General features: G+C 42.8%; 1 protein-coding gene and 1 pseudogene across 1 annotated transcript; one reads left to right on the top strand and one right to left on the bottom strand.

Moving 5' to 3' along the window:
- Positions 1 to 12,744, bottom strand: part of LOC142452549 (eukaryotic initiation factor 4A-II pseudogene) — a 50,414-nt pseudogene extending 37,670 nt beyond the window's left edge.
- Positions 12,745 to 13,621: 877 nt separating this feature from the next.
- LOC142452994 (ferritin light chain-like) lies at positions 13,622 to 14,160 on the top strand. The gene has a single exon (XM_075554133.1). The coding sequence runs from the start codon at positions 13,684 to 13,686 to the stop codon at positions 14,158 to 14,160; it is 477 nt and encodes a 158-aa protein (XP_075410248.1). The 5' UTR covers positions 13,622 to 13,683.
- The last annotated feature ends 8,361 nt before the right edge of the window (positions 14,161 to 22,521 follow it).

Consider the following 22,521-nt stretch of genomic DNA (forward strand, 5'->3'; position numbering starts at 1 on the left):
ACACATACATCAATTGTATAAAGCACATCTGTACATTCTTTGCCCTAATCATTTTCTTTTTATTTTTTTCTCTTCTTTCCTTTTTTTTTACATTTTATTAGGGGCTCATACAACTCTTACCACAATCCATACCTATACATACATCAGTTGTATAAAGCACATCCACACATTCCCTGCCCAATCATTCTCAAAGCATTTGCTCTCCACTTAAGCCCTTTGCATCAGGTCCTCTTTTTTTCCCCTCCCTCCCCGCTTCCCCCTCCCTCATGTGGCCTTGGTAATTTATACATCGTTATTTTGTCATATCTTGCCCTATCCGGAGTCTCCCTTCCCCCCCTTCTCTGCCGTCCATCTCCCAGGGAGGAGGTCACATGTGAATCCTTGTAATCGGTTCCCCCTTTCCAACCCACTCACCCTCCATTCCCCCAGCATCGCCCCTCACACCCTTGGTCAGCCTTTGATTTTCTTAAGTCTTCTTTAATCTGGTTGGAGAGAGACTAATAGCTGCTCCCTAGGTAGCCATTTACAAGCTTCTAAGACCCCAGGCACTACTCACCAAGATAAGACATAGAATAATGTTTTATGGACTGTGTTTTATGAACTACCAGTTGCTATCCCATCTACCCTTACTCCTTGTGACTCATGTGTATCATGGTTGAACTATATACCATAGGGTTTTCTTTTTAAAAATTTTTTTTAATTTAATTTTTTTTTCAACATAGGGTTTTCAATGACTGACTTTTCAGGTGTAGATCACCACCCTTTTCATTCAAGACACTCAAACCTCCAACCTTGTGGTTAGCAAAAGTGTTAACCATGGGCACCGCCCAGGGACTCCAATGTAAACAAAAATGCCTAAGAAACACATCCCAATAGTGTTGCCCGATGACCCTCACGCCTACCATTCCCAGCTCTGACATATTGCCCAGAAGCTTCTGGAAATCCAAAGATTGGATACTCCCTAAGGCAGTGGTTCGCAACCTTCCCAATGCCACCACCCTTTACTACAGTTCTTCGTGTTGTGGTGCCCCCACCATAAAATTATTAGTGTTGCTATTTCATAACTGTAATTTTGCTACTGTTATGAATCATAATGTAAATATCTGATATGCAGGATATATTTTCATTGTTGCAAATTGAACATAACCACAGCTGAATATTAAAAAAATACTGATCAGCATCCAGAATACTAAGTTCCCATGGTACACACACACACACACACAAACCCATATGTATATTTGCAGTAGTTGATTTTGCAGTACATGATTTTACATTTACCCAGTAACTATACTTCATGAAGTGTCATTTTACCTTGCTTTTAACAGAGTAGCTGCTTTTCACACAGCAGGTGCTTTCTACACAATAGCTGCTTTCTATGCGATGTTTGGGCTGGGCTGGTTGGACCAGGCAGACCCTTCCTCCAGCCTCTCAAAAAGACAGATGACCTCTGGACTTTGCAGCCCCTGCTTCCAGCATTCCAATGAAGCAAGTCTGCAAAAACAACATGATTTACTCACAGACCCCCATCCTGGCTCAAATTCTACAGCTACAGCACTAAAAAACTCCCTTCCCCTAATCAGTACATATGTCCTTAGCTCAAGCCCTATATATACATCCCATCACCTTACTGCCAGGTGCAACTTCCTTAACCTAGCTCCTTAGGTTGTGGAATCTGCCCAGGAGTTCTTTCCTTGCCTCAATAAAGCCTATCTTAACGTCTTGTCCCTGAGGGAAACTCTGTTCTGCATTCCCATTTACACCTCTCACACAGAATTTGCGCTCTACAAATGAGTGACTGGTCCACATAAGCACATTATGGTGCCAACCCTGTCACATATACCTGTATTTGTATGGGGTATATGTGATGGGGTTGGCGCCATGATGTTATCATACCCGGTACTCATATGTGGGCATATCTGCATGTGGGCAGACCTGCCTGAAGACATAGAGGAGCAGAGTCTCCGTTCCTAAGACCACTGGAAATATGTGTTTTCCCATGGTCTTAGACTACCCCTGTGAAAGGGCCGTGCGACCCCAAAAGGGGGTGCAACCTACAGGTTGAGAACCGCTGCTCAAAGGTTTCTTTAACCTCTAACATTCTGAGATACTGTTAAGTGCAATATCAGCAAAGGTCCTCTGTGGGAAACTGAGAACTGGGAAGGTAGTGTATGCAGACAAATTCTCTATGATCGAAGGAGTCTGGGAGGCAGAGACTCTTGTGGAGAGAGACCTTCACATTCGTGAATTGGAGATGAATCCCCAATCACATTTTCCTAACTAAAGTTATTCGCCACAATGTTCTCCATAATAGTGCCAATCTGATGCTGCTGCTTGAAAGCACAGGGTGGCTACTCTATTCTTGGAGGTTAATTGCTTCAAGGCTATCTGCCCAGAGACCATCTGCCACCCAGAGGGATCAGGCCACCCCACCCAAGTATAGCCCACTCCCTTCTGATAAGGACCATAGATTGTACACCTGGATAAGAGCTCAGGGACACTTAAGGTCAATCCCGCTCAGAGACAACCAAAGTTAAGCCTCCATCTTAACTCTAGAACCTGCCAATCATGTTATAGATGTGTCTTTCTGTCGTGTATATGCCTGTACCTTGTCTTCCTATTACATGTATGTCCCTAGAACGCCCCCTTCCTGTTATGTGTGTGCCTCCAACATCTCCTTCCTGTTACATATGTGTATGATGTGGTTTGCATGCCTGAGTTGATAGAAGCCTGTTAAGAAAATACATTCCTTCACTCTCAGGTTCTGATCTTCAAGGAAGAGGTGAGACCTTGCATGCCTTGTCTGGTGTTTCTTTAATTGACCCCTCAAATACACAACTGCCCTTTCAGACCCATTTGGTTGTGGGGGCTGGTCCCCCACAGTCCTACGAAAGAAGAAACCTGCAGTTTAGCAATCATGTCTATGTACATGACAAATATAAGCGCCCTGGGGACAGGAAAGAAAGCAATTTTACTACTAACAATAGGACTATAGCCACCCACTGCCATGAATCTATTCTGACTCATAGTGACGCTCCAGGGGTAGAACTACTCCCCAGGATACTCAGGGCTTTGGGACTCAGACGACTGACCTTGTGGTTAGTAATCTAATTCATCGCCCACCATGGCTACCCTTTATCTGAAATGTTTCCACACTCATTAATTAAACCCTATGAAGACAAAGTTGAAGAAATAGGCAGATCACTGTTATTAGTTGCCATAGAGTCAGCTCTGATCATAATGACTGATCATCATGTTACTTGATCCTGTACTACCTTCATGTACAAGTTCACTGCTGCAGCTATTGCATTTTGAATGTCTTCCCTTCTGAGAGGCTCCTCTTCCAGCACTGTATCAGACAACTCTTAGGATCCCAAGGGCTTTTCTTTTCTTTTTTTAGTCTTCAGTTTTTCTTTTTTTTAATTTAATTTTTTAAACAATTTATTAGGGGCTCATACAACTCTTATCACAGTCCACACATATACATACATCAATTGTATAAAGCACATCCATACATTCCCTGCCCCAATCATTCCCAAAGCATTTGCTCTCCATTTAAGCCCTTTGCATCAGGTCCTCTTTTTTTTCCCCTCCCTCTTCTCTCCCCCCTCCCTCATGTGCCCTTGGTAATTTATACATCGTTTAATTTTGTCATATCTTGCCCTATCCGGATTCTCCCCTTCCCCCTTCTCTGCCGTCCCTCTCCCAGGGAGGAGGTCACATGTGGATCCTTGTAATCAGTTCCCCCTTTCCAACCCACTCACCCTCCACTCTCCCAGCATCGTCCCTCACACCCTTGGTCCTGAAGGTATCATCCACCCTGGATTCCCTGTGTCTCCAGCCCTCATATGTACCAGTGTACAGCCTCTGTCCTATCCAGGCCTGCAAGGTAGAATTCGGATCATGGTAGTTGGGGGGAGGAAGCATCCAGGATCTGGGGGAAAGCTGTGTTCTTCATCGGTACTACCTCGCACCCTAATTAACCAATTAACCCATCTCCTCTCCTAAACCCCTCTATGAGGGGATCTCCATTGGTCAACACTTGGGCCTTGGGTCTTCACTCTGCACTTCCCCCTTCATTTAATATGGTATATATATATACACATATACACATCTATACACATACATACACACACACACACACATATATCTTTTTCCCAAGGGCTTTTCTTGAATAGTTTTCTGAACTAGATGACCAAGCTCTTCTTCCTAGTCTTGGACAGGAAGCTTGGCTGAAATCTGTCCACTATGAGTGAGCCTACTGGTATCTGGTATTGTTAGGTTTCTCTCTCCGGCCTAAATCTCATCCTCGGTCCTTGGCTCCGCGCGAGAAAGATTTCATGCCGAAGCCGGGCTCGTGATCCAAGTGAATTTAATGAAAGTTCAAAGAAGCATCAGGTTTTATGCGGCACCCATAGGATTCCTTTGACCATGCAGCCTGGCAGAGACTGCCCGGGACACGCAAGGATCTGTCCCCTCCCACGAAGACGACCAGACCACGCAAGACAAGACCAAGAGACCAAGAGACCAAGAGACCAAGAGACCAAGAGACCAAGAGACCAAGAGACCAAGAGACCAAGAGACCAAGAGACCAAGAGACCAAGAGACCAAGAGACCAAGAGACCAAGAGACCAAGAGACCAAGAGACCAAGAGACCAAGAGCTCCTCTCCCTTCAGGTCCCTGCCTTTTAAGGGTTTCCGGGGGAGGTGTGGTGAACGACCCCCAGGTCGATCCCATTGGCTGAATTGCAATCACCCGGCCCAGGTGGGCTGCTCCATGTGTAACGCCCATCTGGGCCCACCCGTGGGAAATTCCAGCTTTTGTCCTTTGCTGGCTCTCCTGGGCATGCGTAAATGGACTTCCCACTTCCCTAGGCTAAGCTACCTAACAGTATTTGAAATACCAGGGGAATAGTTTCCTGCTTCACAGCAACATGTAAGCCACAAGTTGACAGATGGGTTGTAGCAGAGCCCTATAGTCCACCCTAAGGCTTTTGGATTTTTTTTTTCTCTCAGAGCAATGGAAAGTCCTAAAGCTGTAAGGCTCAGCATGATCTGATTGACATGTTTGTACAATTTATATATTTAAAGACTCGTATGTTATGCCAGAGAGGTACAGGATAATTTGGGGGCAGAAAAAAATCTAATCAAGAGAAAATTGTTTCCACACAAAAACTTGTGTACCAATGATTATAGCAGCATTATTTATAGTAGCCCCAAAGTGGAAACAACCCAAATAATCATCAGCTGATAGATAGATAAATAAAATGTAGTGCATACATACAATGGGATATTGTTTGGACATTAAAAGAATTGAGTATGGATTATTCTGTAGCATGCATGAGCCTTGAAACATTTGTTAAGTGAAAGAAAACCAAACCCACTGCTATTGAGTTCATTCATAGCAACCCTATAGGACACCTGAACTACCCCTATGGCTTCCTGAAACTGTATATGTTTGTGAGAGTAGAAAGCCCCATCTTTCTCCTGTGGAATGGCTGGTGGTATCAAACTACTGACTTTAGAGTTCTCAGGCCAACACACATAAGCCTCTGTACCACTAGGGCTCCCTAAGTGAAAGAAGCCAAGCACAAAAACTTAAATAAAAAAACCAACCAAACTCAATTGTCATTGAGTCAATTATGACTCATTCTGGCACAAAAGGCACGCATGAATATGAAATAGCCACAATATCATGTCAGAGAGACAGAAAGTAGATTAGTGGCTACCAGAGGTTGGGAGATGGGAGATGAGGGCACAGGTGTTATTCTGTAATTAGATAGTGGTGATGGTTGAACAATTTGCCAACCGACAAAAACTCCCTTTGAATGGGTGCATATGTTTGCCGATGTTTGATATCATCCCGTCAGGTCTGATGGATGGCAACTCTGTTTTCAACAAAATGAAGCACTTCTTGGTCCTTCTGCACCTGGGCCAATGCATCTTGAGGAGGGCCTTCCCTTCCTTCCTTGACCCTCTACAGAGAATAATGTACTTTTCCAAGGACCAGTCCCTCCCAGATCATGTCCAAAGTGCATGATGAAAAGTCTTCCCATCCTCAATTCTAAGGAAAGAGTTCTAGCAATACTACATCTAAGACAGATTTGTTTATTTTACTGGCGGTCCATGGTATATTTAATATCCTTTATCAACACCATCATTCAAATGCATAATTACTTCTTGTCTTCCTTATTTATTGTCCAACTTTCACATGCAAAAATACTTTGGCTTTTCCATCAACACCCACCATCATTGTCATGAGACTAGAACTGGACAGTGCAGGGCCACTATTGATGAACATTTTGATCCAAGATTCCGTAGAAGAATCCTGATGAAAAGAGCAAAATACAGGATAGAATTTTAAATTCTCAGGGGAGGGGGAAAGGAGGGGGAAAAAGAGGACTTGATGCAAAGGGCTTAAGTGGAGAGCAAATGCTTTGAAAATGATGAGGGCAAAGAATGTACGGATGTGCTTTATACAATTGATGTATGTATGGATTGTGATAAGAGCTGTATGAGTCCCTAATAAAGTTTTTTTTTTAAAAAAGAAAGAATTTTAAATTCTCAGGCAATCCCGATTTTCCAGAAACTATGGAGACCCCTTAAACTATTGCCTCAAGATTATCTTTAAACTTTAAACCTAAAATATCCCGTGAAGTCTTCTTACAACCAGTCATTAGGCTTCGCTAGTAAAGAATACTTTCTGTGAGCATTATGCTCTTTCAGGAACTCACTTTATGGGAGCAAAAGGGCAACAATAACTTCCATACCGTATATATGGAAACCTTGGAGTAAAAGCGCGGAAAGGAGGGTGAAATGATTTTATAACGCAATGCATGTGATCAGTGTTACTGTAAGATTCCTCGGGTGGAAACACCTCCGTCCTTGGCTTCCCACAAGAAAGAATTCACACTGAAGCCTGGTTTGTGATCCAACTGGGTGTTTTCAAGGACAGAAGAAGTTTCAGGTTTTACACAGGCATCCTCATCACACTCACACGTGGCACCCTGAGGCCAGAGAAAACCACAGCGCTGCCCACGAGCAGCTGGAAAAGAGGGCAATGGGCTCCAGGTTCTGACTTTTTCAGGGCCCTCTGCTGGGAGGCGTGGTCAATGGTACTGGTTGACTCCATTGGCTGGATTAAGCTCACCTGGCCTAGATTGGGGTCCTCCCAAGTGTACTGGATTCCTATCTCAAAGACCTGAATTTGTGCATGTCCTCTAGCCTTTATGGCTGCCTGGGTTCACCGGATTCTCCGCAGCCACCTCCTGTAGGGGCGCCTTGGCATAGAAAGGGATAACTCCCTATCCAGCTACCTAGCATTACCGAATTGTACATGCAGCAACTATTGGTGTATGTTTTGCTTAACAACAATAAATCAAATACAAAAGATAAATGTTTCTACATTTATGTGTGTGTATATATACACACACACACACACACACACACACACCTTAGTCTGAAAAGTGACATTTTTTGTTCTTTAACAATTTAAATGGATCTTGTGAAGCAGATTTTCCCAATGCAATACATAGAGCTGCTTCCATGATCATTGATTGAGGATCCAAATAAAATGAAATACTTAATATTTTCAGTATATTCTCCATTTATCATGATGTTGTCTATTAGTCCAGTTGTGAGGATTTGGGTTTTATTTACAATGGATTGTGATCCATATTGAAGTTGCAGTCTTCACCAACAAGTGCTTCAAATTCTCCTGGTTTCCAGCAAGCAAAGTTGCATCATCTGCATAAGAAAAGTTGTTAGTGAGGCCTCCTGAAACCCTGTGAGGTAGTTAGTTTATTGTGCCAACCTGGCCGATAAATACATGTGGGATTAATTGAAGAGCGGTGAGATAAATGGCTTGGTGAACCTCGCCTTTCGAGTTCTCAGGTCTCTTGCTTAGTGATGGTGGGACCAGGGTGTAGCTGCCTTAACCAGTTCCCTGCTCCAGCTGATAAGGCTCACTTCTTGCAAGACATCCCTGAGGAGAAGCCACATGGATCTACCCCGATGCAGCCCTGGGTGCTGGAGCAGTCGTGTGGAGACCTCTCCCAGAGCTGAGATGCTTACACACTCACTGACTCGGCTTTCCTCCTGCAGTCGGCGTCATTGCGTCTGCTTTGTGAGATGGAGGAGGACTTTGTGGATTGGTGTTGGACATATGGGTTAATGGATTAATGTTGGACTTGTGGGTTTGGGCAGCACTGGGTTGGGATGCTTTCTTGATGCGCACTTAACCTTTATATAAAACTCTCTTATACACGAGTTTCTGTGAATTTGTTTCTTTGAAGGACCCAGACTAACACAGCATGGTTAGGCAAATTCAAGAGGACAAGGCTGAGGAGTGGGAGCAAACATACTCTTCCTGAGGAGGGTAAGACATTTTGCACTTATGGTCAATGGATGGTGAGAAAGGGTTCAGTGGAGGCTGAATCTGTGTGACTACTCAGCATGGATTTAAGGCTTTCACTGTAAACTGTAGCCATGTGCAAACCGAGTGCTCTGAATTTAAACTCTAATACAACAGAGCTTCTTACTCTCATGACAATTAAAGAGTATGTATGTGATTGTCTTGGGTTTCTAAATTTTTTAACAGCCTGGAGATTGAATTCCAGGGTTTGGGGTCCCTGGCGGCCACTCCTGGAAGCAGGCAGAGCTCCAGGTATCAGGAAGGTAAAAGGACAGAGAGAGAGGGGAGAAGTCCCCATTGTCCCTGATAAAAGGGCCACACCTCCCAGGAGGCATTATTAGGCTGTGACCTGATTGACAGCTTGAATTCTACTCCAACACAATGCAAGTTGACATAAAATCTAACTGCCACATGTACTTCCAGTTCCGATTTGCTTTCTGTATAGCAAATTCCTCACCTCTCACCAAGGAGTTCCTTACAACCCTCTTAAAAATCTCCTGAGTCCAACTCATGATTGGTACGCTTTCATTTCACTGCCCTCAGCACTAGGAAAAGCATGCTACTGGCAATGGAATTTGAGCAAAAATTTCTGGGGAGTTTGTAAGAGATAACTGGATATTTCCATTCATTCCCCCCAGGACCAGCAATGGCCTAGATTCTTGGCAAAGCCCACTTAACTCCCTATACCAAAATGTGAAACTGAAGACAGAACAATCCCCATTCATATCTAAGGCCGTTTTTTTTCCCCAATGGGACATGGATTTCTACCTTGAGCTATCACCTAGCTTCTTTATTCTGTCACAGTGTGCACAGTTCTCCTTCCTCAACCAAAGTTCTTCCCCAGCCTTAGCCATGAAACCATTTCTCTATGTCATTCAGAAATGCTCACCCCTACACTCCCACCCTACCTGGTCCCACTTTAGAAGGTACGATAACTCCAAAGAGCAAGTACTGGCCTACAGCGCCGTGTTGCATGAAACTTCTACTCCAGCTCTCCTGGAAAATCAGATGAGCCCAGAGGCCACCTATGTATTCAATTGCCTAATAGATTGCTCAACCTTGGCCTTTAATTGACTCGGGTATTATGAAGTGTTTGGCCTCTACATATGTGCTTTGGTAGAACAGTTGTTGGACCCAGTGTCAGGATGGAACCTTTATTAAAAATTCATTAAAAAATCCATTGGAGGAGGCTGTTGCAAGATGGATTTCCAGAGGACAATCATGATAAGATTTCTTCAGCAACTACCAGAGAGAACCACTTAGACTTCCTGAAAGTGAGAACATGATAAGTAGACCCAAGTTTCTTAAAGGAGAGCAGCCATGCCTGCCAACAGACCCACCATTCTCACAGGCTGTTGGCATGGTCCAGGGGAGCTCTGCTCCTGCCTGGAAGAGCCAATTTTTTCAGTCCTTGAGGTAAAACAGCAATCAGTATCTTGCCTAACTGACCCCTTGGAGGTAGTTCTGTGGGGGGAGCTTAGGGTGGACATAATCAGTACCCAAGCTTAACTTTTTGCTTTTAAAAAATTATTATTCTTAGGCCGTGATGATGATGTTCCTGAGTAGAGCAGCCAGTCCACAGAGAGAACAACATGGCTGGCCCTACTATGAGACATGATGCCCCTCAGTGACTAAGGGCGATACAGGGGACAGCACCGGAGACACAGTGTGGGAATTGCACCTGACCTGATCCCACCACACCGAGGCAAATCACTGGGGGAGTGCAGCGGAACAGCAAGGGAATGGAGTGGCAAGGTCCCCAGGGAATGCTGAAAGTGGACTTTGGGGCCAGGGCGTGGTGCCCCAACAGACTGGACTGGAAAACGCTCCTAAGGGCCAGCAAACGATCCCTGAACTAACTACAAGCGTTTCTCTTGTGAAAAAAAAAATTATTATTCTTTACCTTCCCCCCTTCTTCTCTGTTTTGTTCTCTGATACTTTTTTCCTGTCCTTGCCTCACATCCTGCAGGGTAAAACATGGGTTAGCAAAACAACACAACCAGAGGGCAAAGGAAAAGGGAGAGTTCTAGAACCCCCTTCCCCCCATTTTACTACAGATTTGAGATTGCTCCTGCACTCAACTGATCCCTCAGTGAATGGGTGCCCTGTTTGGGCTCTCACCCAAGCATACATGCGCCCCATTGATTGAGCCTCTTCAGTGAGTCCCGGCTGTTAGATTTCCTGCTCCAGTTTTCCTCCACCCCTCTGGCAGCAAACTCCTGTGCCTACAAGAAAAAAGCCCTAAACGCCAAGATTCAAGCAACAATCCCACTGAATCACTAGATAAACCGAGCACCTCCACCAGCTGCCTTATGACATGGGCCCGGGATCAGCACCCTAATTAGACGACACCTGACCATTCAGAACAACAGCCTGCTCTCTGAGAAACCTCTTGCTCCCACCTCGCTCACCCAGGCCAGGTAGAAAGGCTCTAGGTACAACAACCTCTCACCCATCCCCTCTTGTAGGACATCATAATCTGGAGAGTGAACCCTACCCACTCTGACCTAATCCACCTGAGCACTATTCCTTTTAGACCCTTAGACTCCATCTAAAAGTATTCAGGTCTTTCCTCTGTCTCAGCCATCAGAACCAACTCTACAGCCTAAACTTCAACCCTGCTCTGCCATCCTAAACAACCGAAAAGGCAGAACCACTCACTCCTAGGCACTGCCGCCAACTGATCAAAAGATTTAGATCCCAGCTTTCCAGTAGTTGTTGTTTTGTATCCTTTCCTTTCTATCCCCCCCCTTCTTTGAAACAAAGTTGTGCATTATTCTTATAATTCATTCTTAATCAGCACTTTCCCATCTACTGATGTTCTTTTTTTTCTAGATTGATATTCTTATTAATTTTTCCCTTCACCATGTCTTTAGTCCCCAAATTAACTATTCCCGCTCAGCTAACAACTCATTTAGATCACCCTTACACTTACAGCAGTTCAGAGCTATAGCCTGACCCCTGGGACCACTCAGTCTCTACCTCTTACTCCTGGGCCATGCCAATAAAAGCAGAACAACCCTGCTACCCACACCCCCCATTCCTTACTAGAGACCCTTGCCACTTCGGAGATGTGAGCTCCATCCCATCCACACCTACTCAGGCCAGGAATACCCAGAGAAGCTTTTCCATATCCTGCCCTCCCACTCACTCTCACCCCCAGACCATCAAATACCATAAACATATTCCAACCACCAAGTACACAACCAGGAGGAATCATTGACCCCAAAACACTGAATATAGCTACTCAACTGTTACTGGCCCATTGGTGCTTCAAACACTAGTCCAGAATCCACCCATGGTCCCCACCTTTTCTCTAGGAGACATAACTTTCTTGTCCACATCACTGATGAAGCTCATGAGCAGAACATAGAGCCAAATAGACACTAGCATCTCTTTTGTTTTTTGTTTTATTTTTTTTTACTTCTTGTTCTTTTACTCTTTAGATTTAAATTTGTATTTATTTCTACTTTTTAAATTTATTTCAATCTTTTTTCCTTTTCTTTTTTTTTTTTTAAAAAGCTGATATTACTTTTAAAATACTTTCTCAATCATTATTATCCTTTCCTTTGTCCGTGCAAAATAAAGAATTTTCTTCTATTTTCTTTTTTTTTTTAGTTTAAATGCATTTTATTTTAGACAACCTACACAACATTTTTTTTCCTTAAAAAAAAAGCCTCCGCTCCAAATAAATCAAGGTCAAAATTAAACCAAGAGCTCACGATGATATCAGTTCCGTCTGTCTAAGCCCTGGTGTCGTGTGGATGAGCAGCAGCCAGTCGGGATGAGGCGTCGGTCGTGAGTTGCCCACGGTGTTAACATGTCTCCATCTCTAAGTCATCCTTAAAGAAGATCATACATGGGGTGACACCATCTTCACGGTAGTCCAGCAGAGCAACCATGCCATCTGGGTTCATGTTCTTACCACTAAAGACCTGGTAGTTTTTGAAATTTGCAAGGATGTTCTTGATTTGTTCTGCAGCACCTGTCATAAAAGGCTTTACTCTTTCTGGTTTCTGTTCTTCAAGTTTGCCTTTGATTGATTTCATGTAGTCTTTGATGTACTTCTTGTAGGCTTCTTTTGTGAAGCTGGTTTCCTGCAAGTGATGGTTCATGACAACACCAACACCAGTGACCACGGTGCTTTCTGCTGCATCACCATCGGGGCCTTCAGCTGAGGTGTTACCCCCAATGAGGGAGTCATCGATGGCACCTTCGGTCCTACTGACCATCTTCCCCTCCACTTCCAGACACAGCCCGTCTGCGATCTCCCGGATCTTGTAGGTGTCGGAGAACATCTCATCATGGCTGATGAGGTCCCGGTAGATGATCATGATGGCGGCTGAAGGGAGACTAGCAGGAGCTAGCGGCGCTAGCTTAGCAGGAGCCGGGAGCTCTGAGTGAGCGCGGTGCGGCCGGCGCTCGGGGGAAGGGGGGAGCGGGCGGAAAGGGCTATTTTCTTTTCTTATAATTCACAAATTATCACTATTTGATACTGCTTCTTTTAAAAATTCTTTTCTCCTTTCTCTAATACTTTCCCTTCCACTCTTTTGTCTCTCTCCTAGTACTTACTCAACCATTGTCCCCCCAGTTTCTTAATCTGAAGTGTCCACCACTCCTCCACTACACAATCCAACAGAGCAAATTATACAACCCCACATTCCTACCACTCCTAACAACTCTACCAAGATGTCAAGGAAGCAACAGACAATATATTAAGCAAACAAAAAGGAAGAGACACAGAAAAAAAAAGTGACTAACACATAGACTTAAAAAACTGGCTAAAATTGAGCAGGATATGGAATTACCAGAAAAATAATTTCGAAGAATGATGATTGTGCATGTACAAAAGATGAAGAGTCTGAGATAAAAGACAAAAATATAAAATGTAGGATCATCACTATAAACCTTACAAGAAAAAAATGCAAACAGAAACACAGAAATAAAGCACTTCTTTGAAAAAGAACAGCACAACACTATAAAAGAATAGAGAAATAAAATGTAAGAGATGGAAATCTGAATTAGTAAACTTGCAGATAAATTTTGGACTTAAATCTAAAAGCTCCAAGCTCGCCCCGCGGTCCCGTGGATCTGTGTCTTGCTTCAATAGTGTTTGAACGGAACAGATCCGGAGACTCCCTGCCACCAACCCTCCGCCACGCAACAGATTTCTTTCCGGAAATAACTTGGGGACCATCTTCTCGGCCAGCCCCTCCTCTTGGGACCAGCGGACACTTTTATTTGGTGTGTGGTGACCTCCAAACCGACGCATCATGAGCTCTCAGATCCGTCAGAATGATTCCGCCGACGCGGAGGCCAGCGTCCACCGTCTGGTCAACCTGCACCTGCAGGCCTCGGCCACCTGTCTCTCTCTGGGCTGCTTTTCCGACCGCGACGATGTGGCCTTGGAAGGCGGGTGGCACTTCTTCCGCGAGCTGGCGAAGGAGAAGCGGGAAGGGGCCGAGCATCTCTTGAAGCTGCAGAACCAGCGCGGCGGCCGCGCCCTCTTCCAGGATGTGCAGAAGCCGTCTCAAGATGAGTGGGGTCGAACCCTGGACGCCATGGAAGCTGCCCTAGCCCTGGAGAAAAAACTCAACCAGGCCCTTCTGGACCTGCATGCCGCGGGGTCCACTCACACCGACCCTCATCTCTGTGACTTTCTAGAGAACCACTTCCTGGACAAGGAGGTGAAATTCCTCAAGAAGATGGGCGACCACCTGACCCACCTCCGCAGGCTGGCCAGCCCCTAGGCCGGCCTGGGCGAGTATCTCTTCCAGAGGCTCACTCTCAAAGAAGACTGGGAACCTGCGGCGCCAAGCCACCTGCCAGGGGCCCTCTGCCTCCCCACTGCCGGCCTGTGCCCCTCTGCCTGAACCCGTCCCGCAGCGCCAGCGCCCTGGAGCCCCTCCCCCCAGCTGGGGACCAAATGGAAACAATAAAGCTTCCTTTTGCAGCAAAAAAAAAAATCTAAAAGCTCAAACAACAAAAAATGCAAAGGAGACCTCCCCCCAAAAAGCCTAGGAATAACGTGGGGTTCATTTAAGAGGATCAACCTACATCATATAGGGATTTCAGGAAAGGAAGAAACAACAAAACAAAAAATCCACAGACTAATCCAAGAACACTTGGAAGAAAGTTTTCATCACTGCTTAAAGGATGAAAAACCAACTGTGCAGGAAGCTGAAATAACCCCACTCAAGAGGGACACCAAAAAAGGGAAATTCCCTGATATATGGTAGTCAAACTCTCTAACATCAATAGCAAGGAAAATATTCTAAGAGCGGCCATGGAAAATAAGAAAGAAAAATAACATACAAGAGGGCAGCGATTAGAACAAGCTCTAATTTATCAGAGGTAAGAAGACAATGGAGTAGCTTATATAAAGTCTAGAAGGTAAAAAAACTCAACGAAGAATCTTATACCGAGAAAAATTACTACTCAAATGTGAGAGAAATAAAATATTCCCATAAAATGAGAAATTAAAGGAATTTGAAAAAAAAAAAAAGACCACCAGCACCACAAAAAAGTACTATATGGAATACCATGGACAAAAAAATTAACAACAGCAGCACACAAACTTGAGGTCATTATACATGAAAACATCTCACAAAAATCAACACACTCAAAGCAACATTCAAAAAAAGAAGAAATACTGGAAGAACAATGAAAGTAATTATATTACACACACATACAAATTCAAAGCAAAATGCAGTAACAAACACATACATAACAATAGAGCTGAACACTAATGGATGAAATGCACCAGTAAAAATGCACAGTAGCAGAATGAATGAGAAAAGAAAATCCATCAATATGCAGCTTACAAGAAGCATCCCTCAGAAACAAAGACATAAACAGACTAAAAATCAAAGACTGAACAAAAACATTCCAAGAAAACAGCAACAACAACAATAAAGCAGGTGTGGCAATATTAATCTCTGAAAAAATAGACTTGAAGGCAAATAGAATAATGAGAGAGAAGAATAAACACTACATAATGATTAAAGGAGACATAACCATAATAAATATATGTACCCAAAGAAAGACTCTTAAAATACATGAATTAAGTCCTCAGAATTGAGAAGGGATGTAATTAAGTCCTTAGAATCGAGGAGGGATGTAATTAAGTCCTCAGAATCGAGGAGGGATGTAGATAGCTTGACAAGAATAACAGGCGACTTCAACATACCTCTCTCAAGGAAATATAGCATCAGTAAAGAAATTCATTAAAGACACAAATGAGTTTAACAAACACAATCAACAAACTCGACTCCCTAGATCAGTGGTTCTCCACCTTCCTAATGCCATGACCCTTTAATACAGCTCCTCATGTTGTGGTTACCTCTAACCATAAAATTATTTTTATTCTTACTTCATGACTGTCATTTTGCTACTGTTATGAATGGTGCCCTTCTGTGAAAGGGTCATTCAACCCTCAAAGGCATCGTGACCCACAGGTTGAGAACCCCTGCCCTAGATATAGACAGAATGCTCCATCCAACAAAAGCACAGTCTATGTTCTTCTCCAATGCACAAGAACGGACCACATACTAGGCCACAAAGCTTGTCTTAAGACATTTTAAAAAAATTGAGATTCCGCAAGCTATTTCCTCAGATCATAATACTATAAAATTAGAAATCAACAATAAAAGGAACAGAAGCATAAAACACATTGAGATGGGACAATATAATATTTATAAAACAACTGGTTAATAAATTAAATAGTAGGAGAAAGTTAAAAAATTCCTTGAAACCAGCAATATCTATAACACAATATATCAAACCTTTGGGACAGAGCAAAAGCAATAATCAGAGGTCAAATTATAGTAATCAATATGCATATGAATCAAGAGGAGAAATCAACAATTAATATCCTAACACAGTGCCTTTAGCAACTGGAATAAGGGAAACAACATCAACCATGCAATAACAGAAGAAGTCATAAGGATCAGAGCAGAATAGATGAACTGGGGGGAAATGGAAAAAACCAACAAGAAGTTGAATCTTTGAAAGAGTAACAAAATCAACAGATCCCTGACAAACTTCAAAAGGTGTAAAAAAAAAAGAAAAGATGCAAATACATAGAATAAGAGATGAAAAAGGTGGCATCACAACAGATCCAAATAAAATAAAAAGAATAATAACAAACTTCTAAGAAACACTGTATTCCAACAAATTTGATAACCTAGAAGAAATGGGCAAATACTTAGAATCACATCATCCAGTCAAATTAATGGAGATAAATGTAATAAAAAAAAACCCCAAATCCTCAACAGACCCATAACAAAAGAAGAAATAGAGAAAGTCATTAAGAAATTTCTATCCAAGAAAATATCAGGACTAGAAGGATTCACAGGTTAATTCTACCAAGAATTCAGAAGACATGTCACCAATAGTACACAAACAGTACCAGAATATCAAAAAAGACCACAAACTCCTAAACTCATTCCACGAAGAACACATAATCCTGATAACAAAACCAGGGAAAGACCCCACACAGACATAAAATTTCAGACCAATATCCCTCACCAATATAGATGCAAAAAAATTCTCAACTATATATATATATATATAACAACTCAACTATATATATAACAATCACCATGACTAAATTGGATTCATACCAGGGATGGAAGGATAGTTAAATAATTGAAAAATAATCCATGTAATCCATCACACAAACAAGGTAAAGCACAAAATATCATCATATCAATACATGCATAAAAGCATTTGACATTCTCCAACACCCATTTCTGATATAAAACACTCAACAAAATAGAAATAGAAGGGAAATTCCTCAACATAATAAGAGCCATATATAAAAAATAATACAGCCAACATTATGCTCAACAGGGAAACATTAGAAACATTTTCCTTGAAAATGGGAACCAGACAAGGATGCTGCCTATAACCACACTTATTCAACATTGCACTGGCAGTTAGTCTTAACCCAAACCATCAGACAACAACAACAAAATGAAGGAATACAAATGGCAAAAATGAAGTGAAACTTCCTATTTGCACATGATATAATCCTACATAGAGAGAACCCAAAAGATTCTACCAAAAAAGCCTGCTTTAAACAATTGAGGACAATTTATATTTATAATATTTCTATATGAGAATGGGGAAATAGATCTATGTGCATATATTTATAGGTTTAGTACTAAGGTAGCAGGACATTGGGCCTCCACTCAAGTACTCCCTCAATGCAAGAATACTTTCTTCAATTAAAGTGGCATTCTATGATGTTCACCTTCTCAACACAACCGCTGAAGACAAAGCGGGTGACCCAGACCTTCGTTCCTGAGGGGTCTGGGTCATTATAAGTCCTGTTAGGATTGGGTTGCTATTACTCCTAGTGATCCTCTTGCAGCATTTTTGCTTCCTGTCCCAGCAACCCTGTGTTCCTCAGGCCTGGGGGTCCTGGTCCTGAAGAAAGGAACTCTCCCACCTGGAAACACAGCACGGATTCCACTGAACTGGCAGCTGAGAATGCCTCCTGGGCACTTTGGACTTCTCATGCCTTTGGATCAACAGGTCAGGAAGAGTGTCACCGGACTAAGTGGTGTGATTGATCCTGATTACCAAGGAGAAATTGGACTGGTGCTACATAATGGAGGTAAAGAAGAATATGTCTGGAATCCAGGAGATCCCATAGACCGACTCTTAGTGTTATCATGCCCTGTGATTAAAGTAAATGGTAAGTTGCAGCAACCCAATCCTAACAGGATTTATAATGACCCAGACCCCTCAGGAATGAAGGTCTGGGTCACCCCGCCAGGCCAAAAACCACAGCCAGCTGAGGTGCTTGCTGAGGGCAAAGGTAATACAGAATGGGTAGCAGTAGAAGGTGGTTCTACCTATCACTTACGACCACGTGATCAATTGCAGAAGCGAGGCTTGTAATTGTCAATGTATTTTCTTTGTATGTGATTATTGCATATATTTCCTTTGTTATGGTATGATATATCAGATATAATTTGACTCAGTGTGTTTTCATTTACATGTATGATAGATGATTGATGATAAGTATAAGTGTGATTTCATTAATATCTGGAAATTATACAGTATGTATGGGTAAAGAATTGTGTACAGGTGCTAGGTTGGCAAGGGGTGGATTGCGATAGTTTATTGTGCCAGCATGGCCGATAAACACAAGTAGGATTTACTGAAGGGCAGAGGGATGAATGGCTCGGTGAGCCTCGCCTTGCTTGTTCTGTGCCTCACTGTAAAGGGGTACACTACCTGTGGGATGCCTAGCCTGTGGACTGTGTCGCTGTAAGTTGAGGTCCATGATTGGAATGTTCATCTCTGGAGCTGGGGACCGACAGTTGATGACAGTTGGTGACCTGCCTTGCTGTTTGCTGCCTGGATATATATAGCCCAGCTCTCTCTACAGAAGGGGACTGGCAACTGGCGGCTCTCAAGCTTTAAAGGACTGCTAGTGTCTCACTGCTTTATAATTTAACTGTTAATTTCTTGTATTATATATCTATCTTTATAAATATATTTATATATAATTACTAGCGATCTGGTTTGTCTCTCTAGAGAACCCTGTCCAACACAGCGGGTAAATAAGCAAAGATGATGAAGAAAGTTGATGGTTCCCGGCTATCAAAAGATATAGCATCTGGGGTCTTAAAGGCTTGAGGGTAAACAAGCGGCTACCTAGCCCAAAAGCAACAAAGCCCACATGGAAGAAGCACACCAGCCTGTGCGATCATGAGGTGTCAAGGGATCAGGTACCAGGCATCATCAGAACAAAAAATCTTATCATAGTGAATGGGGGTGGGGGTGCGGAGTGGAGTCCCAAAGCCCATTTGTAGGCCACTGGACATCCCCTTACAGAAGGGTCTTGGGGAAGAAAGGAGCTGGTCAGGGTGTGATGTAGCAACGATGAAACATATAACTGCCCTCTAGTTCCTAAATGCTTTCTCTTCCCCCACTATCATGATCCCAATTTTACCTTACAAATATGGCTAGACCAGAGGATGTACACTGGTACAGATGGGAACTGGAAACACGGGGAATCCAGGCTGGATGTTCCCTTCAGGATCAGTAATGCAAATGGCGATACTGGGAGGGTGGGTTGGAAAGGGGGAACCGATTACAAGGATCTACATGTGACCTCCTCCCTGGGGGATGGACAACTGAAAAGTGGTTGAAGGGAGACGTTGGACAGTGCAAAATATGACAAAATAATAATTTATAAATTATCAAGGGTTCATCAGGGAGGGGGAGCGGGGAGGGAGGGGAACAATGAGGAGCTGATGCCAGGGGCTTGGGTGGAGCGCAAATGTTTTGAGAATGATGAGGGCAATGAATACACAAATGTGCTTTACACAATTGATGTATGTATGGATTGTGATAAGAGTTGTATGAGCCCCTAATAAAACTATTTTAAAAGAAAACAATTGAGGGATTTGGCAAAGTAGTAGGCTACAAGACTAACAAGCAGAAATTGTTTAGATTCCTATAGGCCAGCAAACAGCTATGAAAAAGACATTAAAAAAGACATAAAAAGGGGAACTGATTACAAGGATCCACATGTGACCTCTTCCCTGGGAGAGGGACAGCAGAGAAGGGGGGAAGGGAGACTCCGGATAGGGCAAGATATGACAAAATAACGATGTATAAGTTACCAAGGGCATATGAGGGAGGGGGGAATGGGGAGGGAGGGGAAAAAAAAAGAGGACCTAATGCAAGGGGCTTAAGTGGAGAGCAAATGCCTTGAGAATGATTGGGGCAGGGAATGTATGGATGTGCTTTATACAATTGATGTATGTATATGTATGGATGGTGATAAGAGTTGTATGAGTCCCTAATAAAATGTAAAAGAAGAAAAAAAAAGACATAAAAATAATTCACAATAGTCACACAAAAGATAAAAAATTTAGGAATAAACCAAACCATCAAAACAAAAGAACTGCACAGAGAAAATTACAGAACAACATTACAAGAAACCAAAAAAGAGACCTACATAAATGAAAGACTATCCCATGTTCATGGATAGGCAGAGTTAATATTGTGAAAATGTCAATAATATCCAAATCAATCAACGGATACATGCAATTTCAATCCCAATTTGTTCTTTAAAGAAATGGAGAAACTAATTACTAACTCCACAGAAATGGGAAGAAACTCAGGATAAGCAAAGAACTTCTTAATAAAGAACCAAGTAGGAAGTGTTGCACTACTTCCTACCAACCTCATACAGAACCACAGTTGTTCAAACAGCCTAGGACTGATATAATGGTAGATACACAGATCAGTGGAACAGAACGTAAAACCTGGAAGTAAATGCATCGACCTGAATTTTGACAAAGGACCACAAATTATCAAATGAGATAAAGATAACCTCTTCAACAAATGGTGTTGAATAAATTGGATTTCTAAAGGAAACTCAAAATAGATTAGAGACCCAAATGTAAACTCCAGAACTATTAGGCTCATCATTGAACAAAATTGAACAAACTTAAGGGCCCTATTGTAGGGCATACATAGACTACCAATTATAAAAAAGGAAGCACACACAGCAGAAGACAAAATAGATAATTTGGACCGACTAAAAATAAACCACTTTGGCACATCAAAACACTTCATGCTGGAATAAATGAGGACCCACAAGTTGGAGGAAACATTCCCCCCCCCCCCCAGTGAAACAATGTATAAGGGTCTAGAAAATTTACAGAATTCAGTAGGAAAGTAACAAGTGACCCTATTAAAAAGTGGGCAAAAGACATGAGCAGACACTTCCGGAAAAAAATGGCACTCGGATGGCTAACAAACGTGATAAAATACTCAAGATCATGAACCACTCAGGAGATGCAAATTAAACCTACAATGAGATACCACTTTACACCTACAATGACCCAATTCAATAAAAAGAGTTAAGTGCTGGAGAGGATTTGTAGAAATGAGAATTTGTAAACACTGTTGGTAGACTTATAAACACATACAACCTCTATGGAAAACAATATGATGCTACCTGAAACAACTGGAAATAGAAATCCCATAAAATCCCACAATATGGCTTTTGGGTATCTACCCTAGGAAATAAGAGACAGAACACAACAGATGTATGCTTTCCCATGTTTATTGCAGCACAGTTCATAATATCAAGAAACTGGAAACAGCCCAAGTGCCCAACAGTAGCAGAATAGGTAAATAAACTATGACACATACATACACACAACGGAATATTATGCATCCCTGAAACACACGGATGAAAGCACGAAACACCTCATGACATGGAAGGACCTGTAAACCATTTTGCTCAGTGAAGTTAGTCAATCACAAAAGGACAACTATTGTATGAGTTCAGTAATATAAGGAAAAACAAGACATAGGCAGGCTTCTGTTCTCAGCCCACATACCCTTCTGACTCTGTCACCCAGACAGAGGGGTAGAGAGCCTGCCTAGCATTCCTGATCCATCCATCATTGCGCTTATAAGCACATCTTAAAAACCACCTCGATCGAGAAGATATTGCCTCAGCTGAGTTCACGCCTTCAAGGAGGGGGCGGGGGGCAGGGAGAAGACCATCCCTTTGATGCCATACAACATTGTGATAAGGTTGCACCCAAACAACAGACACTACAGGCATGTTAAGGGAACCTTACTGCAAAGTCAAGTCAAGATGGGGGAGGGGGAGCATCTATGCCTGGAGGAGGCACCTACACTTCTGTTGGTGGATAAGTGGGGTAAAGCAACTTTACATATGGAAGGGATGCTCAAAAATCATTATTTAGCATCCAAGGGGAGAATAAGCCTGGTCCTATGATCCTGGTTAGACACTTTGGACCTAGTTTCTATCAGCCCTTGGTGACTGAGGCTAAGTGCTATGTATTATGGTGACCTTAGACTCAGTCCTTTGGGAGAACACAGTATCCTTCACAGGCCGCACTAGAAGGACCCAATGTGGGAAACCTGCTGAGTGAGCGGGACTTTCCCTCATATTTAACTATAGTCCTTGGACTTAAGACAGAAATTTCCTTGTGTGAGAAGAAACATGACTACCCCCCCCACCCCTTTGCCCCACAGACTCCAGAATTGGTGGTTGCTGAACCTTGGTTATAACCCCTTGCCTTGTGGATATGCAATGAAAG

Source organism: Tenrec ecaudatus, chromosome 7 (assembly GCF_050624435.1).
Source record: "Tenrec ecaudatus isolate mTenEca1 chromosome 7, mTenEca1.hap1, whole genome shotgun sequence".
Classification (NCBI taxonomy): Eukaryota; Metazoa; Chordata; class Mammalia; order Afrosoricida; family Tenrecidae; genus Tenrec; species Tenrec ecaudatus.

Coding starts and splice junctions, on each gene's coding strand:
- LOC142452994 (XM_075554133.1), top strand. CDS start 13,684: ATGAGCTCTCAGATCCGTCAGAATGATTCCGCCGACGCGGAGGCCAGC.